This window comes from Jaculus jaculus, chromosome 1 (genome assembly GCF_020740685.1).
Source record: "Jaculus jaculus isolate mJacJac1 chromosome 1, mJacJac1.mat.Y.cur, whole genome shotgun sequence".
NCBI lineage: Eukaryota > Metazoa > Chordata > Mammalia > Rodentia > Dipodidae > Jaculus > Jaculus jaculus.
The window spans coordinates 61820655-61844822 of record NC_059102.1 but is presented as its reverse complement, the minus strand read 5'-3'; the positions used below and the strand labels follow the sequence as shown (position 1 = coordinate 61844822).

Genomic DNA, 24168 nt, shown 5'->3' with positions numbered 1-24168 from the left:
ATTATAAGTGGGAAAATATTTCACAATTAGGTACTCTCTGTGTAGAGTTTGCCTTCCTCCAGGTAACAGGCCTATGCTGTTCACTTTTCTTTTGCAAGTGTCCTGCCTGAATCCTGCTCTTTCTCATATTGTCTGCCCATTTTGTGGAATCCTATCCTGTTGACTGAGAAACAGAAACCCAAGGGCCACTTTCAGGTTAGTGCCCACGCTCCATCCAGGTACTGGGTTCTGAGAAAAAAGTTGGTCCCTGATGCTATCCTCTTGGCCTGCTCTACCACCCATGACCCTAGGTTAGGATGTTTCTGAGGCAATCCCATAACTAACTGCAGGGCTATAGAATACATACTTAATATGCCACATTTGGTCTGTCCAGTGAAAAAGATTTCATTGAGTTCTTGAGACCCTAAGTATCTTGTTTCTGAAAAGGTGATATTCATGGAAAATTATATCTACATACTATATATACATACTAGGCCATCAATTTCCTTTACCTTAAGTTATTCATTTATATAAATAGTACTTTTACCTTTTAAATGAACTCAAAAATTATTCACGGCTATTTTGACAGTATCTGAATTGTGTCAGAATGTCTTCTGTAACCCAGTAAAAGGTTGTTATGGTGTAACACCATGACAGTGATTTTCTGGGTCAAGGTTTGTTGTCTTACACATATGAAGAATGATGTATGTGGACAGAAGGTGACAAACAAGCAAAGTTTTATTGAGAAGTAAAAGTACTGGTACACACCTGTAATCCCAGTACTGGGAAAGCTGAGGTGAAAGGATTGCTGTGATTTCAGATGTCAGCCTGGGATACAGAACACATTCCAGTTTAGCCTGGGCTAGAATGAGACCCTGCCTCAAAGGAAGTGCAATTGGATTAGCCCAGTATGGAAATTAGGCTTAAAGCTGGGATGAGACTGATAAGCTAAGTTTATCTGGACTTTCTTTGGTAGATGTGTTGGGTATAAAAGTACAGGCTCAGAAAAGGCCAACAATTGAAGGGTAGTAGGGGGAAATCTGTCATAAAGTTCCAAGGAAGAGGAAGAACCAAGAAGTAAAAAGAAGAAAGGGCTGTTATCCAACAGACATCTTGATGACTCAGGACTTTTGGATTTCAGTTCCTGGACTGAAGTTGCCTTCTGGTCTTGTCAAGGCAAGTTGATGTTTTGTGTTATTTTGGGCCTGTGTCCCTGACTGGTTACCTGCAAGATGGGAATGCCTTGCTACTGATCTCTATCAATATTATTTATGTGAAGATTCTTCAGTTAAGTTTTGTTTACAATGAAAATAATATTGCACTAAAATCACCAAAATCTATGTAATTAATGTTTTAGTACTTTCTTGGGGAAAATACAATTAGTCAACCACTTGTCCAAGTGGGTCAAAATACAATGTTATTACATCTATTGATACTTTAACTTATTAACCATTGGTTATTATAGAGGAAACATTTTAATTAAATAACTGTTACATTTTAATTGATTTGCTTTAAATATAACTCTGTAATTATTTTTCCTGACAATTTTCAAAATAACTTTTATAACTTGATGTCAATGTTATATAGCAGATTCCTCTGAACTGGAATTGAGGACACAAAGGTGACTCTGGGGATTCAGGAAGGGGCAACAACTAGTTAGGGAAAGGAGATTTTCAGGTGGAGCTGCCTGCAAGCAGTGCCCTGTGCTACAGACTGATTGAGTCTGCTACTGAGAGACTCTCCAGTGGAGCTGCTTACCACTGGTGCAGTGTGTTCCCATGATGCAGCTTCTGTGAATCATCACCTATGCTGAGGTGGGCTTTCTGGTGATGCAGCTAACTTTGAGTTGAAGCAGGTATGGGGAGGTTGTCATCTAGGATGGGATGAGTCTTCTCATGGTGTGACTGCATTCAAGTCATCCATTTCTCCTTTAAGCAATCCCTCAGCTTGCTCTATAAGTAACCCCAATAAACTCACTGGTTCACTGGTTCTGGTTTTGGTGTAATTATCCTTTGGTCTGTTGTTTGTGCTCTGTCTGGGGAAGAAGTGTGTCACCCCAGGGAAAAGTTTTCCTAGACTGTAGCCTGATCTTGATCTGTGAATTTTGGGGTGGATTAGAAAACAAAGGGAAGAAAGGAGCATTGTCATAGTCAACTCCATGCTGTTGGATGAACCTCCAAACCACACACAGTTTATGGGAGATATGGGATTTATTTCAGGCATGTAGATCCAAGTTCCTTAATGGCAGAAGCCGGCCCCCTTTCACAGGTACACACAGAGAGAAAAACCACCACCAGCACCACCAAAAGCCAGCACACTCTGAGAACCCCAGGCAGAGCTCAAGCACTCTACATACCTTTGGCTGGAATTCCAGATCCATCCCCAGTAACACCTTAGGGTTGGATCCACTCATAGTGACACCACTTCCAAAGAAGGGGCTGGAAATGCAAGTCACAGCTTTTAATAAAACATGTGATGCCAGGCATGTTGACACATGCCTTTAATCCCAGCAATTACAAGGCTGAGGTAGGAAGATGGCCATGAGTTTGAGGCCACCGCAAGACTACAGTGTGACTTACAGATCAGCCTGGGTTTCAGCAAGTCCCTGCCTTGAAAAACAATAATAATAGTTTGAATCTATTGGGGGACATAATTCAATCTACCATAGGCATCATGCAAATACAAAATTACATCAAAGAATTTTTTAAATCCCAGGAAAGATTCTTTCCCAAATTCCACTTAACTACACAGAGAAAATGAAGTTAATCATGGCAGGGCAGTATAATAATGCCACAAAGGAAATTCTTGTCTCTATAATAGGAAGGTACAGTATAAGATAAAATAGCCCCAAGTCTTTTATATTTAGGATGGACTGATAAATTATAGTGCTATTTTAAGAGACATCAGTTTCCATAGTCCAGAAAATTTAATTATATTTGCTCTTCTCCAATCATCAATCTCCATTCTGAGCCATTCCCAATTCACAACTAAAAAGTTAACCTAAAATGAGCCCTTAGCAGATTACAAATGGTTGCAACTTTCTCATATGACCCACTAGTTTACAATAGATTCTTTACTTTAAGGAAATAAGCCAGGTTTCTTTGAGGGTGGGGATGGTGGGAACTCTCCTGGATGAATGTTTCTGATCCACTATGATTATTTATATGCTCTCATAGCATGTACCACTTTCAAAACAACTACCAATTCATAGTCATGCATTCATGTGATATTATCTTCCTCCCCCACAAGACTATAAGATCCAAGAAAACAATGTGATCTCAATTTTCCCCACCAATGCATATCTTAGCCTAGATGATTAGTAAAGAGTAAGAGTTAGAACTGTTTGAAAGGAGTTCTTAGGAAATGGACCAATGCCAGTCACTTGCTATGTCCTATTGTTCAGTAGTTGGGCAGGCATTAGCGGGCTCAGAGGCCAAATGAAGATGGGACATTCCCTTATGATCAGCTTTGTCCCTCCTTAGGATTTAAAATACCAGGCTTGGGGGCTGGAGAGATTTTTCAGTGGTTAAGGCATTTTCCAGCAAAGGCTAATGACCCAGGTTCAATTCCCCAGTACCCACGTAAAATCAGATGCACAAAGTCGCACATGCATCTGGAGTTCATTTACAGCAACTAGAAGCCCTGGCATGCCCATTTTTCTATTCTTCCTCTCTTATATCTCTCTCTCTCTCTCTCTCTTCCTGCTTGCAAATAAATACATATTTTAAAATATCTGGCTGGTTGGTGGGGCACACCTATAATTTTAGTATTTGGGAGGCTGGAGGTAGGAGAATTGCTGGGAGTTCAAGGTCAGCCTGGGGCTAGAGAGTGAGTTCCAGGTCCACCTGGGCCAGAGACTCTACCTTAAAAAATAATAATAATAACAAATAAATTTTTTAAACATCATATGAAAGAGAGGAGAGTAGAGCTCTGTTGAAGCTATCAAGAGAATGTTCCTCCTGGTCAAAAAAATGAAGTCCATGTTGCACCTTTGGCCTGGGTGGAGACCTGACATTCTAAATTACCTAAAGCATAAGATTACAAAACCATACTGTGGGGGGTTGAAGAGGTGGCTCAGCAGTTAAATACACTTGCTTCCAAAGCCTGATAGCTCAGCTTTGAATCCCAAAACTCATGTAAAGTTAGATGAACAAAATGTATCTGGAGTTCATTTGCTGTGGCTAGAGGCCCTAGAGGCCCTAGAGGCCCTTGCACACACATACTCATTTTCATTCCCTACACATTATGAAAATGAAAAAAATGAAATATTTTTTAAATATTTTTTTGTTCATTTTTTATTTATTTATTTGAGAGCTACAGACACAGAGGGAAAGACAGATAGAGGGAGAGAGAGAAAGAATGGGCGCGCCAGGGCTTCCAGCCTCTGCAAATGAACTCCAGACGCGTGCGCCCCCTCGTGCATCTGGCTAAGGTGGGACCTCAGGAACCGAGCCTTGAACTGGGGTCCTTAGGCTTCATAGGCAAGCGCTTAACCGCTAAGCCATTGCTCCAGCCCAATGAAATATTTTTAAAAAGCTATAGTAGTCTCAGTAGTCTCATCCCTTAAGAGTTAATCCCACTTGACCTGTTGGTCATCTGGCCAAGAAACCACCCTTCTCTAAAGACATACTAAGGAAGGGGCAATAACAGTTACCCTTTGAAGAGATTCTGTACTCAGGAACTCCTCCCATGCAGTTGCTTGCAAATCCTCACTTCTAAGCTGGCCTACTTTCATGAGTTTTAGCTCACAGCATGAGTTTTTCCTTCTCCCCTTTCCATCTCTTGTGAGACTGATCACAATGGTTAGCATGCTGGCCCTGACCCCATGCTTTCCCACTGTTTTCTCAATAATAAATCTTCATTGTCATCTAGGTACCTAAGATTTTTGGTCGTTAGATAAGGCATCAATGGTAAGAAGATCTACAACACTGTGTAGTGATAACAGAAGGTATTTTTGAATAGTCAATGGATAATACTGATGTAAGATTTTGGAGTCCAAGAGGGGTCCTCCAAATTTATGAACCCTAATTTTGGGTCCTGTCCTGTATTTAACAAAGAATTGATTTTTTAAAACAATGGACTGAAGAAAGATAAAGTATGAATTAATAAGTTTATTTTGGGAGTGTGGTAGTTTGAATGGATTGTCCCCCAATAGATTCAGAAGCTTGATTAAAGCTTCTTGGATTTCCAGCTGTCTGGATGGAAAAGGTGTCACTGTGGGCAGATCCTAGGGTCCAGCCCTAACATGTATTTTGCTGTAGATCTAAATTCCAGTCAAAAGGTATGCAGAGTGCTTGAGTTCTGCCTGGGGTTTCTGAAGTACACTTGCATGTGCTGCTGGTGGTATTTTTCTCTGCATGAAACTGTGAAAGGAGCCAGCTTCTTCCCCATTATGGAACTTCCTTGGATTTGTAATCCTGAAATAAATCCTAGTCCTTCTATAAACTGTGACTGGTCTGGAGGTTGATCCCACTTATGTGAACAGACTGCAACAGGGAGGAATCACAAATTGTAGAGTTTGTTTAAGGGAAATTGGGATATAGGAAGAAGGCTGGAGCAAAGTCATAAGCACATGAAAGTAGGAAATACTCATATGGAAAACATGACATAGTTCATAAGGCTCATTTAAGAGAAATTGAGGTTTTTAAGGAAAGACTGGAGTGGAGCTCAAGCACATGGAAGATAGAACTTAGGTACTTATGTAGGAAGATTTAGAAAGAACACACATAGCATCCATCTTGAGCTTCCCCATGGAAGAAAGTTAAGAGGGAAAATGGTGGTGGCTTAAGGAAGAATAGCAGAGGGAAAATATCAAAACAGAGAGCAAGAATTTCAAATGAGAAATGAGAAGTAAAAGGAGTTACACCCATGGTTATCCTGAGTTTAGAGAAATTACACATGTAACAGGCCCAGAGTTAGAGACAGCACCCATGGTGACAGATCTAGAATGTAAGGGAAATACACACGGAGAAGATTCAGTGACTAGAGAAGAATCATATATGTAATTAAAGGGAGAAGTTACTCCAAAGTATAGAGTCAAGCAGAAAAATCAACCAGAAAAACTCAGATTAAGAAACAGTACTATGCTCTACCTCCCACTCACCCCCACCCAACTAGGCCATACTCACATGTATCCATCCAGCCTAGGGTAGGTTGAGGAGGAACACTCAGGAGAAAGAAGGCAAAAACAGCCTTTATCGTCGATTAAAAAGATATTACTTAGTAAGATTCAGGTATATAAAGCGTAAAGGGGAAGACCCCATTGGCTTGTAAATTTGAAGGCCCATTCCACCTGGGTAGCAAAGGCTGCCTATCCAGCAGTGTGCTAGACAGTGGGCAGCAAGGGCACTGCAGCTGTTGTGGATGAGTCTCAATCAGACACAGGTTTCATTCCTGCCACGAAGGTGAAGTGGGTTCTCTGTGGGCCTCTGTTCCTGAGACTACCTAAAAAAAGCTAGCTTTCTGTTTCTCCTTCAATAGTATATTTTAAAGGGACCCAGCCTTCCTTATGATGTTTTTTACATAGTTAACACACAGGCCAAAGGTGACCTGAGAAGAAGCCTTTTGGCATGTTATTTATAGAACACTCTAATTATGCTTTTTGTGTTGTAAAATCAAGTTTGCTATTAGAGTTCAACTAAAAATTGAAAACACCAGAAGACAAAAGAAAAGCAAAACAAAACTTCCTTGGAAGCATATCCCTTGATGTCATGCTAGCAATATAAAAATAAAGGCTTTGTTTCTTTAACTTTTCATACTCAACGTGAACCATCTGAAACAGATCAACTGATGTCTTCGTAGGGTTGTCAATAGTTTTGAAATTCAAAGGTGTATTAACCATCACCTGAGAGATTTGTTAAGTAGATGTAGATAGCTGTCCAGCCCATAGTCTTAATGTGCGAGGCTGAAAATTTATTTCTAATAATGATGCTCACAGCTCTGGCCTGGGAACTACATTTTGAGAGCTACTAGGAAATATTTGGTGGAAGGGCATTTTACTACTGTCAATTTCTTTAAAGATTAAAAAATTATTTTATTTGAGAGAGAAAGGCAGAGAAAGAGAAAGAAAGAAAATGAGTTTGGGCATACCAGGGCCTCCAACCACTGCAAATGAACTCTAGATACATGTGCCACCTTATGTATCTTGTGCATATGTGGGTACTGGGAAATTGAACCTGGGTTCTTAAGTTTGGAGGGAAGTACCTCAACCACTAAGCCATGGTCTCTCCAGCCCAACCACTGTTAATTTTAATACTAATAATATTCTTGGGTGAATACTGTCAGAGAAAACTATAAATAAGAAAGCTAAAAATTTAAAAACTCATAAAAGTATATGGTAGAGAAGATAAATTATCAGAAGTATGCATCATCAAAAAGCTTTCCTTGGACTGGAGAGATGGCTAGCAGTTAAGGGGCTTGCCAGCAAAGCCTAACAACCTGGGTTCAAGTCCTCAGTAAAGTCAGATGCACAAAGTGGCACATGCATTTAGAGTTCATTTGCAGTGGCTAGAGTCCCTAGCACATCCATACTCTCCCTCTCTTTGTTTGCAAATAATTTTTTTTAAATCTTGCCTTATTACCCATTGATAATTGATTTCATTATGCTTCTTCAGGAATTACAACAAAAATACAAGAAAGGGGATCTATTTGTACATTATTTTTATCCTAATAATTACTTCCAGGACCTCCCTACTCTGGCTCCAGGCTGCCCTCCTTAGTCCTTACTCCCAAATCCTACAAATGGACAATCATATCTATTTCAGTGAATTACTGTGATGAATTAATTAATAGAAGCTTAAGTGGAAACTATTTGGCTGGCCTGTAAATACTGTCGTTTTTATTATTTACTAACTTAAGGAAATAAATTCCAATGATCGTGGGACCAATGACTCAGACATTAATTGATCATACCAGTGACGCTGAAATAATTTTTTTAACATATAGAAATTCTATGGTCCCGGTACTGAGAACGGCTTGATTTGGAAACGTTTGTACCGAGGAGGCGGGCAGCAGCACCCTGAAAGTACAGAGTTCCAGGGAAGAATCTCCTGACGCTCACCACTCCACCGCAGGCCTACTGAAACCATACCCAGAGAGGCCTAGAAGTCTACATCATCATCCTAGGCGACTTCTGTGGGCTCCTGGTGGCTGCTAATGTAACCCTAGACATCATTTCTAGAAAACTTCGCCAAGTTCTTTTTAACAGTTTTGTTCGCGTCGAAATGGAAGTGAACTAGATCAGCTGGAAGTATTGTCGCTGGAGCTTTGAAAAGGTCCCCAGTATTTGGCAGTAGCTCCTTCCCTCGGGCCTGGCCGAGCAGTCCGCCCCCTGCACGCCTGGGGCGGATGGATCCTGGCCCGCCCTGCCCTGCCCTGCGTGTCTTCTTCCGTGGAACACCGATGTCCTCACAGTTCAATTTCCCGGGAATTTACAGGCTGGCCAAGACAGTTTGTTCTGCAGAGCCGGGCACAGCACTGGCAGCCAGTCGGGCGAGCGTCCCCTGACTGGGCCCCATACCGTGACCTTGGGCGGCGGGGGCGCGCCGGCTGCGCGCGCTTCCGGGCGTCGAGGGGCGAGGCTGGGTCGGGCCCAGTGGACGGGGCGGGGCGTCCAGCCAGAGGGAAAAGAGTCCGACGCCCGGGGGCCCTCCGCCCGTTCCTGGAGAGGGAGGAGTGCCTGGCCCAGGGCTGAAGACAAAGCGTGAGAATTCAGATGGCGAATATCGGGAGGAGGGAGACTGAGGGCGGACAATCGCGTTAAAAATAGAAACGCATCCTCCTCCCTGGGATTTGCCCGTGCCTGCCCCACCCAGGGACCGGCCACCCGGCTAAACGAGAACGAACCGCCAGACGGCAGCGAAGCCGGGCTCGGCCCCGCCCCCTCGGCCCCCAGACGACAAGCCAGGAGGCGTGGCTTCGGCTCGTGACGTCAGCGCGCTGCTCGGCGTGCCCACTGGGTTTGCGCTGACGCACAGGCCCCGCCCCCGGCCCCGCTTCCCCTCAGCCCCAGCGCCCGGAGGAGCGACAGCGTCAGTCGGCTGGAGCGCGGAGCTGCTTGCATCTTTGCTGGCTTCGTCCGCTCGCTGCCCCCCCCCCTCCCCGCCTGTCCCGGGAGCCGCGCAGCCTCCGTGGCGGTGGCAGGACTCCGGGAAGAACCCCGTCTGCGGTGCCCAGGCCTCGCTGTGTGTGTCGTGTGGCCCCTGACACGGCCCGCGGCGGGCCGCCGCTCGTGGAGGCGTGAGGGGACGTCGGGCGAACGCGGTAGCGGCCGCGGCCTCGGGTCTGTCTTCCCTCCGCCTCCTCGTCCCCCCGCCCGCCTCCCTCCTCCCACTCCCGAGCCATCCGGCGCGTCCCGGCCACGCTCGGCGCTACTGCGGGAACAAAGGAGGACCCCGCGGCGGCGGCGGCGCCACCTCCGCCTGCGGCCCCGTCCCGCGGCGGCGGCCTGCTCTGACCCCCCCAGGCCTCGGCCGGCCGCGGCGCTCCCGCCACGCGCGCGCGCGCGCACCCGCTCGCCCACTCCGCTCCGCTTCTGCATCCGCGCCCTGCAAGGTGAGTGGTGCGGGGCCGGGAGCGGGAGTGAGGGCCCGAGCCGTGCCCCGGGGAGGGAGCCCGCCCAGGAAGCACAAAGACCGACCCCGCGTCATCGGCGCTCGCGGCCCGAGGCCCTCGCCGCCAGGCCGGCGGACAAAGCCTCGGCCGAGCGGAACTCGGGCTCGAGCGTCGGGTCGGGCCGCCTCAGCGGCGCCCCCGGCGTGGGCAGACCCGGGCCGCAGACAAAGGCCGAGCGAGGCGGCGGCGGCGGTCCTGCCCGGGCTCGCGGGTTCGGACGCGCCGTTCGGGGGCCGGGGGCGGCCGGCCCGCGGCATGACTCAGTGGTTTTGCGAGCGAGAAGGCCTGCCCGGCTTCCCGAGCCAGGCCTCGCCGGGAGGGGGGGGGGGATGGGACGGGGACCCGGCTGTGGGCAGCCTCGGTGTCGGGAGCGTTCCTGATGTCGCCGGCTCCCCGCCCCCACGCCCCGGGATGCTAGCGTAAGGAAAATGGAGCACCTTCCTCTTTGTTCCCTACGTGTGGGCCGGTGAACTGGACTTTTTTTTTTTTTTAATGCTCGCTTTTCCGTGCACTCCGTGAGGCTGTACTTGGAGAAAGGGTTTTGTGCTGATGGACTGCGTCCTAAGACCATCGCCTGAGGAGACACTGAAGTATATTTAGGTCACAGGGCTCTGCCTTTAAATCTAATACTCATTAACTTCTGACATCTAAGTAAATTGTATTTTCTCATTTTTACGATCTTTTAAGTTAGGGTTTTAGCGGTCCAATTGTTGAAAATACTACAGTTTTTTACCTTTCAAGTTTATTCTTAAAATGTCCTACCTCAAAATAAGGGACTTTTAAAAAAAGATTTCAATTCCCTATTTATTGACCTCTCCGATCCGATTTAAGCCTAGAAAGGAGCTTCCTAAAATATTTCATTTGGCTGAGGGATTTGTCCAAGGTCAGGCTATTGGTAAAAGAACTTAAAACTCGGGTCCCACCTCCCAGGTGAGTGTGTGCTTCCATCCTACGCCATCATATGCGCCCAAAACAACTATCTCTGATGTTAAAAAATCAGATTTGGGGGCAGAATTTTTTTTTTTAATACAGCCAGGTTTTATGTTACGAGCTAGAAAAGGCCACACTTTATTTTTTAAAAATACGTTTCAGCTCTGCCTGATAGAGCTGATGTATGAATACTTAAGTTTCTAACAACTTTTTTTTTTTGGTAAATAGAGAAGAAATGTTGTAAATCTGGTAATTAGAAAGGCTAAAAGTCACTCATCTCCGTCAAATATTTGTAATTAAAGTATAAAATTGTGCTTACGTGCTTACTCCACAATATTAAGTAATTTTTTAAAAGACCATTTTTGTCATGGATGATTAATTATTGTATTGGAATGAGAAAAGCCTGGCAGCTTTATAATTGCATTTTTTGTTTTCTTAGGGTAGATATTTGAATGCTGCATCTTTAGTTCTTGGGGTTGTGTAGGAGTTGGAAGGCTCTGAGATATAAATAGAAGCTGATTTCAGAGGCCCCTGTTGACTAGGCTTTCTGTGAGAGCCTCCATCCAGCTCAAGCCTGTCACATTGCAGCCTTGTGACAGGCTGAAGGAGCCCTCCCATGTGATCTAAGCTTCTGAGAAATATTAAGGCAAGCTGTGCACATGCGATGGCATTTAAAAGCTGACATTCTTGGTGGGAGCCCTGAGAAATGGGGGCCCCTATTGAAGCCTCTCCTGTCCTTTTCTGTCTCCCATCAAGATTTATTTATAATGAATGTGTGTGTGTTCTCTCAAGAAGGAAGGGGGGGATGTTTGTGAGGAGATCCTTAGATGGGTTCTCCTCTGTTACTAATGTGGCAAAGGTTTTATTTGAATTAAAAATGCAGGTTGAGCTGTTGGTCTAAAAATTCATGCACCATAAAGACAATGCCAAATGACATTGAAGGTTAGTGTAGTAAGTGAGCTTGTATAATTACTAAGCTGGCTACTGGAATGGCCCATCTTTTGGCATAGGGCAAAGATTGACATGTTTTGTATGGTGAAAATGAAAATCTGTATTTATCATTTAAATCTTCTTTTGTGCTCCTGTAACAGTCAGCATTTAAAAGCCTCAACCTCAACTAAACCTGTTTATTAAACTTGAGAAGTGATGTTGAAATGTTTACAGTACTCTGCTCCAAAATGAGTCAGCTAAATTCCACTTACTATTTAAAGAGACAGTGTCAACTAAATTACTATTGTTCTAAGCTGACACTTAATCACTGCAAAGGAGCTTGATTTGCTTGAAGTACAGTGCCCTTGTTGAAGGAAATGAAAGATTGCTATCATTTAAATGTTTGGGGTGGGGCAAGGATTGTCCAATCGTGGCCTGGTCAATTATTCCCTTTTCTTCTTTTTTTTTTTTTGTTTATAATTTTGGTAGGTAATTGATAAAATTTTGTGATTCTGATTAGTACTTGTTAAAGCAACGCTTTAACTCAAACAGCACATGTTCTTATTAGTCAGATGTTCTCAAAAATGCTTTTTTTTTTTTTTTGCCACAATTACCTTTCAACAGTAATTTTCCTTACTCTGTGTTTTCTGTTACCAAGGGGAAAACATTTAAATATAGCACATTATTATAGCAATTTAAACAAGATGCTTGAAAGAGCAGATAAGCTTACTATATGAAGTTATTTTGGTAACTTAGTGTTAAATATTTTATTTCTAAAGGTTATGTTTTTGTTTTGCTTTCCTACATTGAGTTTAAGCTCAAAAAGGTTTTCCTTTCTGGTAGAGGACAGGAAGTGCTTGTTAAATTAGTAGCACCTTTGATGGAGAAATCTCTGGCTGCTGATTTGTGCTTTGCAAGTTTCTGGATATATCAGGGCTGCAGCTGTTTCTCTCACATTAGAACTGTCAGATTACTGATGGGGTCCAAATATGTTCTTAGGAAAGCTTTAAGGTGTGGTTTAAAGAACTTTGTAAGGGTAAACTCAGAATTCAACTAAAGAACTGCTAACATCAAGAGCTAGTTATTAATTGGATTATTATAGGGTGTTGCCCTTCCCCCCATCTTTTAGTTCATGAAGTAAAAACATTTTAAATAATACAAGAGAGCAGAATGTAAAAATACCAATGGCCAAAAATGATTAAAACTTAATTATGAAAACTGTCAGAAACAAACTAAAATAGTTAAATCGTACATTATAGTATTAGTGGTAGGATTTCTTTTTGGTCTTAAAATAATTCTTTTATTATATTCTTTTTTTTTAAGTCAACCAAATACTTTAGATATTGCTGCTCATTATAATTAACACAATTTGGGCTTTTTATAAGAAATGCACTTGGTGTTTAGAAATAAACAAGATGCACTGATGAGTGTACCATATTTTATTTTGGTGGCATGCTAATTTCTACAACTTTGTTTTGTTTATAGCTCAGAAATATGGCTCAGGAGACTAACCAGACCCCAGGGCCCATGCTGTGTAGTACAGGATGTGGCTTTTATGGGAATCCTAGGACAAATGGAATGTGTTCTGTTTGCTACAAAGAACATCTTCAGAGACAGCAGAATAGTGGCAGAATGAGCCCAATGGGTAAGTTGTTTCCAAGGAAAAACACTTGAAGAACTGGTGGAGAAAACATAGAATCAAGAATTAACTAAGAATATCAAAAACACAAGAAGAAAAAGCTTGACAAGAAAGAACTTAAAATTCAGGCACCAGCCCAGATAAATATACCTGATATGACTGCTTCACAAGTGAATGGCTACTCTGCAAACATCTTGTAACTTGTCCACTTTTCTTTTGAGGTTTTGTTTCATACCTGTGTTCACTGGATATGACTGTACATTTTTGTATGGATACTCAGGTGTAGGATTGCTTTGCAGTGAAGGTGCTTAAATCACTAACCTGATTAAATGCAAGTATAGTTTCTAAGTTTGTACTAAGTGGGTTTTTGTAGTGTTGATTTATTTCTTACAAATTCCTCTTTTTTTTTTCCCTTATATATAGGGACAGCTAGTGGTTCCAACAGTCCTACCTCAGATTCTGCCTCTGTACAGAGAGCAGACACTAGTTTAAACAGCTGTGAAGGTGCTGTTGGCAGCACATCTGAAAAATCCAGGTAAGAGTGAACATCTCAGAGTTTGTATGATATGAGGAAATCAAGATGTCTGTTATCCATATAATAATCAAAGTTAATATATCAGATGCCCTTGGCTTTGCTTACATTGTACAATGAAGGATTCTAATGTCCTTTAATTTGACTCTTGGGCCTTCGAGTAGATATATATGACAGACATAACCTACAACTCCCTCAAGGACACTGATGAAAATGCTGATTTTATTTCCTTGTATTTGAGGATCAGGGACTGTAGAGAGATTCTGCAGACTATTATTACAATGCCAAGCAAGGTATCTGAGAACCACTGCTCCTTTCAGCCTTACGGCACACGTAAGCCTCAGTTGGATATCCAGAATGGTGCTCTATACATGGAGGCAGTCATCTATCAACGCATTCGTTTTATTCTTACCCATTGTTGCTGGGCATCCCATAACTTCCCAAAATTTATTTAGTTCCATTTGATCATGTTGGAAATAATACATAATTTGAAGTTGAACTGACAACTTATCTCAAAAAGAAGTACCCTTAATATCTTTAAAAATAATTGTTTGCTTGAACTCAAATAGAAATGTGCCTGTGGCTGCCTTGCCTGTAACTCAGCAAATGACAGAAATGAGCATTTCAAGAGAGGACAAAATAACTACCCCGAAAACAGAGGTGTCAGAGCCAGGTATGCTTTTTTAAGTTTAATACTAGTTCAGTTCTGAATTTGCTAGTACAAGCAAGAGTTGGTGGTGGGATTCCTTCCTTCCCATTGAAGGACTGAAGAGGATTGAGAGCAATAAAATGCAGGCCAAGCAAAGAACTAGCATCATGAAGTATATAAATCAGTAATGATCTTCACTCTCTTCTCTGCTCATCCCATTACCTTGTTCCTAAAGATTAAGCATATTTATCATTTGTACACCAAGTGTTGAGAATTTGATGATTAAGTTTCTAGGCCATCAGAAATTTAATAATAACTACTAAGTTTTGATGGTGTTTTAGAAAAGTCAAGCAAAAAGAACATAAGGAGCACTGAAAGTTGTAATTGAAAATGTTAGATCCCAGTCATACATTGTGTAGGAGGTTAAAATTCACAGACAGGCATTTTGGTTTTTACTAGTTGTTGTAGCTTTGAAGCTATTTTTATTAGAAGTGCCCAAATGTTGCAGGAAGACACAATTCAAACAAATTAGCCTGTGTGCTGTCCATGATTTAGTCACATTGGTTCATGTTCTTCCCCCAGATAGAATACTGAATGCTGTATTGAACTTAATTGTGGGGGAAAAAAAAATCATGTCAAAGAATATAGAGTTTGTTTTGGAACCTTGAGTTTTATATGGGCAGTTTTTTTTTGTGTACTGTGGTCTAAGGTCAGAATCTTGGGCCATCAATTTAGACGTGAATCTATTTACACTTGAAATTTCTAAACTGACCATATGTCTAACATGCTCTATAAATTGCTGACTTTAAAGATCTGTAGCTAATATTTGCATTCATTAGTACTTGATAGGCATCTGTATAGATCATTATTTGTCTCTTTATATTCTTTCTTCCCTTTCTTGTGTATCTGAGGAGATTACTATGAACTTTTCAGGTATGGGCAAGGGAATTGCTGACATACCTCTTAAGTATTTTCCCTCTCAGCATCTGGGAAAATTGTGTATCACAACAGCTTAGGAAATCTTAGCCTAATGTTAGGCTGACCCCATTATGTATATTGTTGATGTAAATGAATGATGCCATTTGGATAGGGTTTAACTAGATATTGAATCAATCTACTTGTCCCCTAGAAGCAGAGGTAGGCTAATAACATCAGAAGTAACATTGTTGAGGCAAGTGCATTACTGCTCACTTAAATTTGCTATTCTTAGGGTTTAGTTTAATACTAAGAATTTTTTTTTAAAGTAGTGTTTTGTATACAAATACATTTTGGTATTTTGTTTTGAAGAAGTGGTGGAAATATGTATGAGCTTTAATTTAGCAGAATGCAAGTTTTCATCGTGAAATTCTGTTGATGTCAAATGTGAACTTAGATTTAAGACCCCTTGTACAGAAAAGGTGAAACTTTTTGTAGATTATATTTTTGGCTATTCAGAGTTAAACAATAAAAATAAAAGTAGTGCTTTAAAAAAAAACCTGGCTGGAAGCCTAGTGTGGTGGCTCACACCTGTATGTCCAGTGCACAGGGACCTTAGACTAAGTTTGTTTTAAAGATTTTTCTACAGTACAGTGGGATACACTTGCAAAAAAAAACCAAAAAAAAAAACTAATTATTATGAAATTGTTTGAGTTGATTAATAGTTTGAGCTTTGCAAATTTATGTTGGTTTCAAGAAAATCATTTTAATATGACTAACATAGGCAAGTACCCTAGAAATTGGCAGCTCTACTTACTGAAAAATAAAGAGATTTGAATTAAGAAGTTTGTGTCTAGAATATAGTAATATGGGAAAACTAAGATTTCACTAAGTATCTCTTATCTCCTAAGCTTTCTTCTAGAACTAGCTGTTAAGACTGAGTTTAAAGTTATTTCCTAACTGACGATTTCATAAAAGAAGCATTTACTAGTGTAAGAATTAGCAGGGAATTATTACTTGAAAAATATTATTAAAGTAGAAGATTCTGTTCAAGTCTTACAATAACAGCTTTTATACATTCTGAATCTTGAAACATTTTTTAACTTAAATTATTGCCAGCTCATGGTGTCTAGAAAAATTTTGTAATTCCTAACATTTTTTTTTTTCAGTTGTGACTCAACCCAGTCCATCAGTTTCTCAGCCCAGTACTTCTCAAAGTGAAGAAAAAGCTTCTGAGTTGCCCAAACCAAAGAAGAACAGATGTTTTATGTGTAGGAAGAAAGTTGGCCTTACAGGTAGTGAGAACACATAAACCAATGTATATTTTACTGCCTGTAGTAAAAGAGGTTTTGGTCACTTGATGAGGGACGGTTTGGCCTTGCACATTAAAATAATAAAAAGAATCTTTTAAGACTTTCCAGAAAGGATGGGTTGAGAAATTGGGTTTAATTTCCATGTCACGTTGATCATGTGATCATTAACTTTAGGCTTTCTGGATTATTTTCCTGTAGTAGGTGAATTAAAAGTCCATACCTTTTGATTCTTTCCTTTACTGCTGGTAGGAAAAAGGTTTCAGAACTAACAGCAGTAACATCTTTAAGCTAAGCATGAACTGTTTCATGTACTGTTTACTTTTTGAAGTTGATTTTATTGGTTTCCACACCCTTTATAATGTGGTATGGTCAAACTGTTGGATTTAGTCAGGTGACCTCAGACCTGTCAATTCTAACCAGTTGTCAAGAGTTGACAATCAACGATGCAAAGCAGTGAAATTGATTTATTTTTCCAATAGTGACACTTTTTTCTTCTAATGGTGAGTGATGCCTCTTCCTCTTGTTTGTTCAGGGTTTGACTGCCGATGTGGAAATTTATTTTGTGGACTTCATCGTTACTCTGACAAGCACAACTGTCCGTATGATTACAAAGCAGAAGCTGCAGCAAAAATCAGAAAAGAGAATCCAGTTGTTGTGGCTGAAAAAATTCAGAGAATATAAGTTGCTTCATGTGAAGAGACTGAAACTTTGTTTTTATTTTAATATATCATAGGAAAACATTAAAGAGCAGATGCATGGCCATTTTCCTTTGATGTTCTCCAGAGTTTTACTTGTCTGTCTTACAGTTGATACTTTAGGATGTTTGGGTGTTTGTTACAGGCAGAATTGGATAGATACAGCCCTTCAACATGTATATGCCCTCCCCTCAATAAAATTGGATGAAAATCTGCACCACAAATTGAAATACACAGGTAACAGGAACAAAATTTAATTCGATGTGCCAAACAAAAGGAATGAAATCTCTGCATGTTTGCAGCATATCTGCCTTTTGGGAATGTAATCAAGGTATAATCTTCGGCTAGTGTTACGTGCCTGTATTTAAAAAAAAAAAAAATGGTACACCAGAAAAGGACTGGCAGTCTACTACCATAGTTAAACATCACTCTTAATTTCCACATGTTTTTTGGAAGCAGGAAGAATGTAAAGAGGACCAGATCTTACTTTCTGTGAAACCAGTATTTGGTGCCATGTGTGAGCCTGGTTAAGTTGGTTTTAAAAGCTGTCATTTACGACATTCAGTGAAGGTAACCACAGCTGTTTATAAATAAAACCTTCAAGCCAACAACAGGGTCTTGAGATACTGTCCTGGCCTGCACCAGAAGATGTCTGCGTTATTCTCATTAAAAGTATAGCAGAGAACTGCACTAGGATTGATTTGTTTACAAGAAGAAATTAAAACTACGTTTGGTTTTCATATGCAACAGCTCTATTACTAAATAACATGCATCTGAATTTTAAGTTGCAAAGGTATATGAACAGTTAATTTTTCATGTGTATCTTTTGTTGAATGTTTTGGTTCAAGAAAGAATGTTCAAAGATTTTTTAAAGACTTCAGTTCTTAAATAACTGTACCCTTCTGCATGGAGAATCATAACCAACACGGCTGCAGTAGACTTCTTAGTGGTATCCAGCACCACTTGCAGAGGGCTGCTTATCATTACTTGTACTTGGGTGTAGGACTCTAGTGTTCTTGGGTGTATTGCATGGGCTGCATTATCTACAGCATTGTACAATAACAACTAGAAAAGGCAGTATACTTCACTGATGCTTGTCTGGTAATATCACTTCTGTGTTCTAATGGAAGGTTTTTTGTGATGTATGAGACTTGTGTTTTTTCTCTATAAATGAGTATAGATTAGTGTTGTGGTAATGCCTGTTTTCATCTGTAAATAGTTTCAAGTATGTACACAGCACTACTCCTGATTTATTGCAGTGTTCAGTCCTAGTTGTTTCTTTTATTAAAGCATTCAGTTTTGCTTTCAAATTTATGTACCTTATTAGTTTTGAGTTAGATCTACAGATGTGTACAGATAGTTCATATTTATGTATTGCACATAATCATGCTATTCAGCATTGATGCTCTATTGTATTATGTAAATAATAAAGCAATGTACAGAGGGAAATATCTCTTTGTTCATTGGGTTATAACCCTTAGAATCCTAAAGGGGTAAAAGAGAAATTTACATTGTACAAGTGTGTTTGCATGACTGTAGTGAGTTTACTCTTCAATACTATTCTCGGTCTAGTGAGAACCAAGAGCTGAGTGTGAAGCACTTAGGTATAGTATGTGATCAGCAATTTTTGAGAAACTAAATAGGTACCATGAATATCAAAACAGTCTCACTACCTTGGTTTTGTGTTATTTCTAGTGACAAAAATTCCCAAAGAGCAAAATAGGCAAGACTTAATTTGCAAAAAAAAAAAAAAAAGTGTTGCTTGGTCTTTGTAGCTATCACACCCAGTAATAATGAACAAGGAATGACAGTTTTATCTGCTGCAGACCAACTTAGATGCCGTGCTTTTTGGGTGCCTCGAAGGGAACATCCCAGGTCGCTGGATGTGCCAGTTCTCTGCTGCTATTTGTACTTCAAATGGAGCAATAATACTGTGCTAAGTAGTACTCCTGATGTGAAGGGTACAGAATTAGAGTTGAATTGAAAATCACATTTAGGAGAGAAACTTGAATCTACAAAAACATCCTGAATGTTCACATGCACATACGGAGGTCAGGACAACTTCAGTGTTTCCTACTTGAGGCAGGGCTTACATGTTGGGGAGCTGGCTGGCACTTTGGTTATTTTTTCTCTGCCTCCCCTTTGGCCACAGGAGGGCTGAATTCCAGGTACTTGCTGCTTTATCCACTTTTATGTGAGTTCTGAGGCTCTGACCCACCCCCCACCTCCAGACTTGCTGAGTATGCACTTAGCCACTGAGCCATCAACAAAAGTTGTGTTGGAGATTAAACTTGGGCTAGTGCATGATATAGGGCAAGTGCTCTACTACCAAGTTACATCCCCAACCCAAATAAGTTGTAACTCTTCAGGTTTTTGAGATCAGTGGTAAGTGGTGGAGGGGAGAAGACTGTTGGGCTCTTAAACTCCATCAATTTGTAAAGGTCATACTTAGAAAAGGCAGTACATGTTTCCATAGTCACTTAAAACTAGCATCTTCAACTAGCTCAGGCCTGGGTCTTACTGTGTAGTTGAATTTGGCTTCCAATGTGTGGTGGTGATGCTTTAGCCTTCCAAGTGCTAGGACTACAGGCATGAAACACCATACCTGACTATATGAAATTAAGGTTTGAATTTAGGTGCTTCATTTGTTAGGAACCAGGAAGGGAGTGTAAAAGGCACCCAAAGATATTTCTATCCAGATTCTTGGATTCGAACTTAATTCCAGAGTGCATGGGATTTAACTGCAGTGTACACACTGAGATTAAGTACTGCCATTACATAAGTGGGCTAAATCTTTGCATGTGATTTTCTAGTGGACCTAATCTGTAAAGGACCTTAAAGTGGACACTGGATAAGTTTCTTATTCAGTGATTGGTTGGAAAGAATTTTTTGTACAGTAGTTAGACGGAAAGTCCACCGTGGCCTGTTCAACTTGTCAAGTGAACCCTGGTAGCTACATAAGAGTGGTACTCAATACACAGCTCCTAGTTGCTGCTGTTACTGCCTCAGTAAATACTTCTAGAGCTTGGAATGAAACTTGAGAACGAGTTTTGCTACTTAAAACTAGGAAAAGACAGCTTTTTTTTTTTTTTTTTTTTTTTTTGCATTAAAAGTTGTTGCATAGCTCATACTGGCCACGAGCTTGAGTCTTGACTGCCTCAGCTGCCTGAGTGCTCGTTTGCCACCATGCTTCATTACTGGAACAAGGTCATATTCTATATCCCAGGCTGACCTCAAACTCCTGCTGCAGCCTCTCTTGAGTGCGGGATTGCAGATAGCAACTGCCATTCCCGCCCAGCATAAGAAATTTGTTTCAAGTGACTAGAGTCATTCTTTTAAGTTAGGCCTTCTTTGCTGCTTATTTACAAACAAAAGCTAAAAATGGGTAAATGTGTGCTAAATGTTGCAAGATGTCAAGCATTGTGGGATTTTTAATTTTTTGTGTCTAATACATTTATATGGTTCCAATGTGAATATTGATCATGTATGAAGCAAAGCCTCATCCTGTCCTGTAACCCTACACATTTTAGGTGTCATCATTTAAGAATGTGATTTTTCCACTTCTGCTCTGTGTAAATATTGGATATGTCTAAACTTAATATGACACATCTTCATTTGAGGTAGAAATATTTGAGTTTGGTTCAGTATGGGTATAGTACCTCTTAAGTCATTGGGATGCTTAATGTGTAATAGCAAGTTGAAGGAAGTTTTATAGGTGGCTTTTTAGTAAATTGATAATGTAAGTATTTTTCTGATTATTTTAACAGAACTTTGGATTGTAGCTGGACTTATGGGGCTCATTCCTGTGATCCTAGCACTCAGAGGAGTTTGTTTGAAGTGGAAAGAGGCCCTAGCACACTTAGTCTCTTCAGGCCCATGTGCCCCGTTGTGCATCTGGCTTTACATATGAGTATTGGGAGTTAAAACCCAACTGTGGCAAGCTTTGCAAACAAATGTCTTTAACCACTGAGAAACCTCCAGCCCCCAATAGAAAGATTAGATACAATAGGGCTACTTTTATTTGATCCCTTCATTGAGCCCTATCTTCTAGTACCAAATTCTAAACTCACATTTGATGTTTTGGTGATTTGGACAAGAATCCCCCCCCCCCCCCCCCGCGCCTCCAAAAAAAAGGCATTAAGGGGCTGAAGAGATGACTAAGTGGTTAAAGCACATGCCTGCAAAGCCCAACAACCAGGATTCAATTCCCCCATACCCATATAAAGCCAGATACACAAAGTGGCACATCCATTTGGAGTTGCTTTGCAGCAGCTGGAGATCCTGGGGTGCCCAGTCTCTCTCTTTCAGGAGGCTTACAAATATATATATTTAAAGTGTCAAATTAGAAGTGCTAGAAAGAAGGGATTCCTCAAGTAGAGTATGGGGATGTGAGAAGGTAATGGGGTGCATATGATGAGAAATATCAACATATATACATGCTTAAATTGTTAGAAAAACAAAAATTTAACAAAGTTGGACTGGAGAGATGGATTAGCGGTTAAGGCATTTGTCTACGAAGCCAAAGGATCCTGGTTCAACTCTCTAGGACCCCCATAAGCCAGATGCACAAGGTGGCACATGCCTCTGGAGTTCATTTGCAGTGGCTGGAGGCCCTGGTGTGCCCATTCTCTGACTCTCTGCCTTTTTCTCTCAAATAAATAAAATGTAAAAAACTAAAGGCATGTGCTACCACCTGACTCCATTTAGAAAAAAAATTAACCAAGTAATAACCAAACACAATGTCCTTGGGTCTTAATTCACTCCCAGCCTATCGAAAACTGGGTGAGCCTGTATTTTTTTTTAACTTTTTTATTTTTATTTACTTGACAGAAAAAGAAGCAGAGAGAGAGCATGATATTCCAGGGCCTCTAGCTACTGAAAATGAACTCCAGATGCATGTGCCACCTTGTATATCTGGCTTATGTGGATCCAGGGGAATTAAACCTTTATTCTTTGGTTTTGCAGTCAAACACCTTAACCACTAAACCATCTCTCCAGCCCACTTTCAAATTTTTATTGACAAATTTCATACATGTATACAATGTATTTGATCATTATGCCCTCCCATGACCTTTTGTCCATCTTCTCTTATCTCACCTCCAATGATTACTTGCTTTCAAATTAGTTTTTGTTTTGATGTCTTATTTTGCCCTCTTCCATCATCCATGATGAAATATTGATGGGCCCAATATAGGTCATGTGCAGTTCCTATGAAGTCATAAATGCAGTGGCTACTTCATGTCTGAAAGACATTGTTTCAAGGTGAGCTAGAGATACCTGTCTTAGTGCTGAGCACTCAACAATCACTTATCCCCAGCTCTTTGGTGATTTTGTGTGTCCCCAATAATCAGTGCCATCTGCAAAAAAGCTTTCCTGACTAAAGGTGAGAAGATCACTAATCTATGGACATAAATATTTGGAGGGCAAGACAACATATCCATTTAGCCAACACACTAGGGCCTATGACTTTCCTATTCAGGTTTCTGATTAGGTTTTCAGTATCAGACACGGATCTGTCCATGGAGCCAGGCTTCAAATCCAATCAACAATTGATAACCCCATCACAGTCATGCCACTTTTGCACCAGTGTGTACCTTTTGCCCAGACTGTTGATGACTTTTCTCCCTCAGTAGCACTTACCAGCACTATGACAGTCAGCAGGAAGAAGGCTTTCATCTCAAGTCCAGCTTGTTTTCTCAGTATCGTGAAACCTGTGTTTGTGGTATCTTCAGCAGTAGGGTCTTACCATTTAGTTCTGGTGGGCAACCAAGAGCACTGACAATAATTTGTATTGTTTTGGAGGCTTCCGGGTCCTCCCTAGCCAACAACTCACTAGGTGGTATCCCACCCCTGGCCCTAGGATTTTCCTGTAACAACTTACTACTTCTGGAAACAATATAATCTGCCCCCACAGATTATGAGAGTAAAAAAAGAACTCTCTGTTATATTTTTAAATTAGCTAACAAAGAAGTAGGTTTCTATATGACTTTTTCATAACATCTTTGAAAACCTGTATTTTTGACAGTTCTTCCCTAGATGATTCTGTTAATCAAACAGATTTGGAAAACACTCTTTGGGAATATACCTATCTCCCATAAACTAGACTCATACAGTAAAAAACAGAGATGTGAACTTTGACAGTCAAGACGCTCACTGAGGTGGTTTGAATGCAATGATCCCATAGCCTCAAGTGTGTGTTAGTAAAGTTTTGTACTTAGCCTCCAGCAGGCAGAGCCTTGTTGGAGGAGGTTTGTCCCTGGTGGTGGATCTCGAGTCCAGCCCTGTGTGTGTTCAGAGTTTACTTGTGATTGCTGGTGTTTGCTTTTTCTCCCTCCACTGTGATGTATGATGAAGTGAGCCAGTTTTCTCTTCCATGATGAAACTGGAAACTAAGTCTGAAATCTACATGTAAGCTGCTTCTGGTCAGGTGTTTGTCCCAGCAATGCTAAGGGAAGGGCAGCACTCACTTCATGAACTGTTGTAAATACCGTTTTTTGTAGTTATATATTCTCCGCACTTAAGAATGATATGGGTTAGGGGGAAGATAGCTGATTTTCCTGAAAGGAAGTAGCTAGGTACTGGCCCACAAAAACATGGACGCCGCCATTCTTGCCTGCTTTGGTAAGACTAAAACATTTGTCTGATCCAGTCTCACCTAAGGTTGGCTGAAAACAACCTCCGAACCGAACCCTCCTCAGTAACAACAGCAACAGCTTCCTGTTTCTTCCTCAGGTTAGCAGGCTTAGGTCCTGTGAGTGAGCACTTCTAGACAGTGTTCCTCTTGGGCCACCAGCCAATCAGGTTTCTCCCTACACACCTGAGCCGGATGATGAGGCTCATTCGAATTGAACGTCGGGTTCTTACAAATGCGCCTGGTACCTGTGAGCGTGCCCTTTCTCCCCTCCCTCGCCCCTTCCGTTCTTTGCTTCCTCTTCTTCCTTTTCCCTGCCGAGAGACTTTTGGAGAAAGTGAGT

At 41.2% G+C, this 24168-nt stretch overlaps 1 protein-coding gene across 1 annotated transcript; it reads left to right on the top strand.

The window, feature by feature from the left end:
* Positions 1-9450: 9450 nt before the first annotated feature.
* On the top strand, positions 9451-18643 carry Zfand5 (zinc finger AN1-type containing 5). The gene is made up of 6 exons (XM_045153289.1): positions 9451-9531; positions 12937-13096; positions 13514-13625; positions 14192-14295; positions 16356-16481; positions 17032-18643. Exons 2-6 carry the CDS (start codon positions 12946-12948, stop codon positions 17178-17180), a joined length of 642 nt encoding a protein of 213 aa, XP_045009224.1. The 5' UTR covers positions 9451-9531; positions 12937-12945; the 3' UTR covers positions 17181-18643.
* Positions 18644-24168: the final 5525 nt, after the last annotated feature.

What these genes read in the sequence shown, in the direction of transcription:
- Zfand5 (XM_045153289.1), top strand. Translation starts at nt 12,946, where the DNA reads ATGGCTCAGGAGACTAACCAGACCCCAGGGCCCATGCTGTGTAGTACA. An exon ending in AGCACATCTGAAAAATCCAG is followed by an intron (nt 13,626 to 14,191) that starts GTAAGAGTGAAC and finishes GAACTCAAATAG; the next exon opens with AAATGTGCCTGTGGCTGCCT. An exon ending in AACAGAGGTGTCAGAGCCAG is followed by an intron (nt 14,296 to 16,355) that starts GTATGCTTTTTT and finishes TTTTTTTTTCAG; the next exon opens with TTGTGACTCAACCCAGTCCA.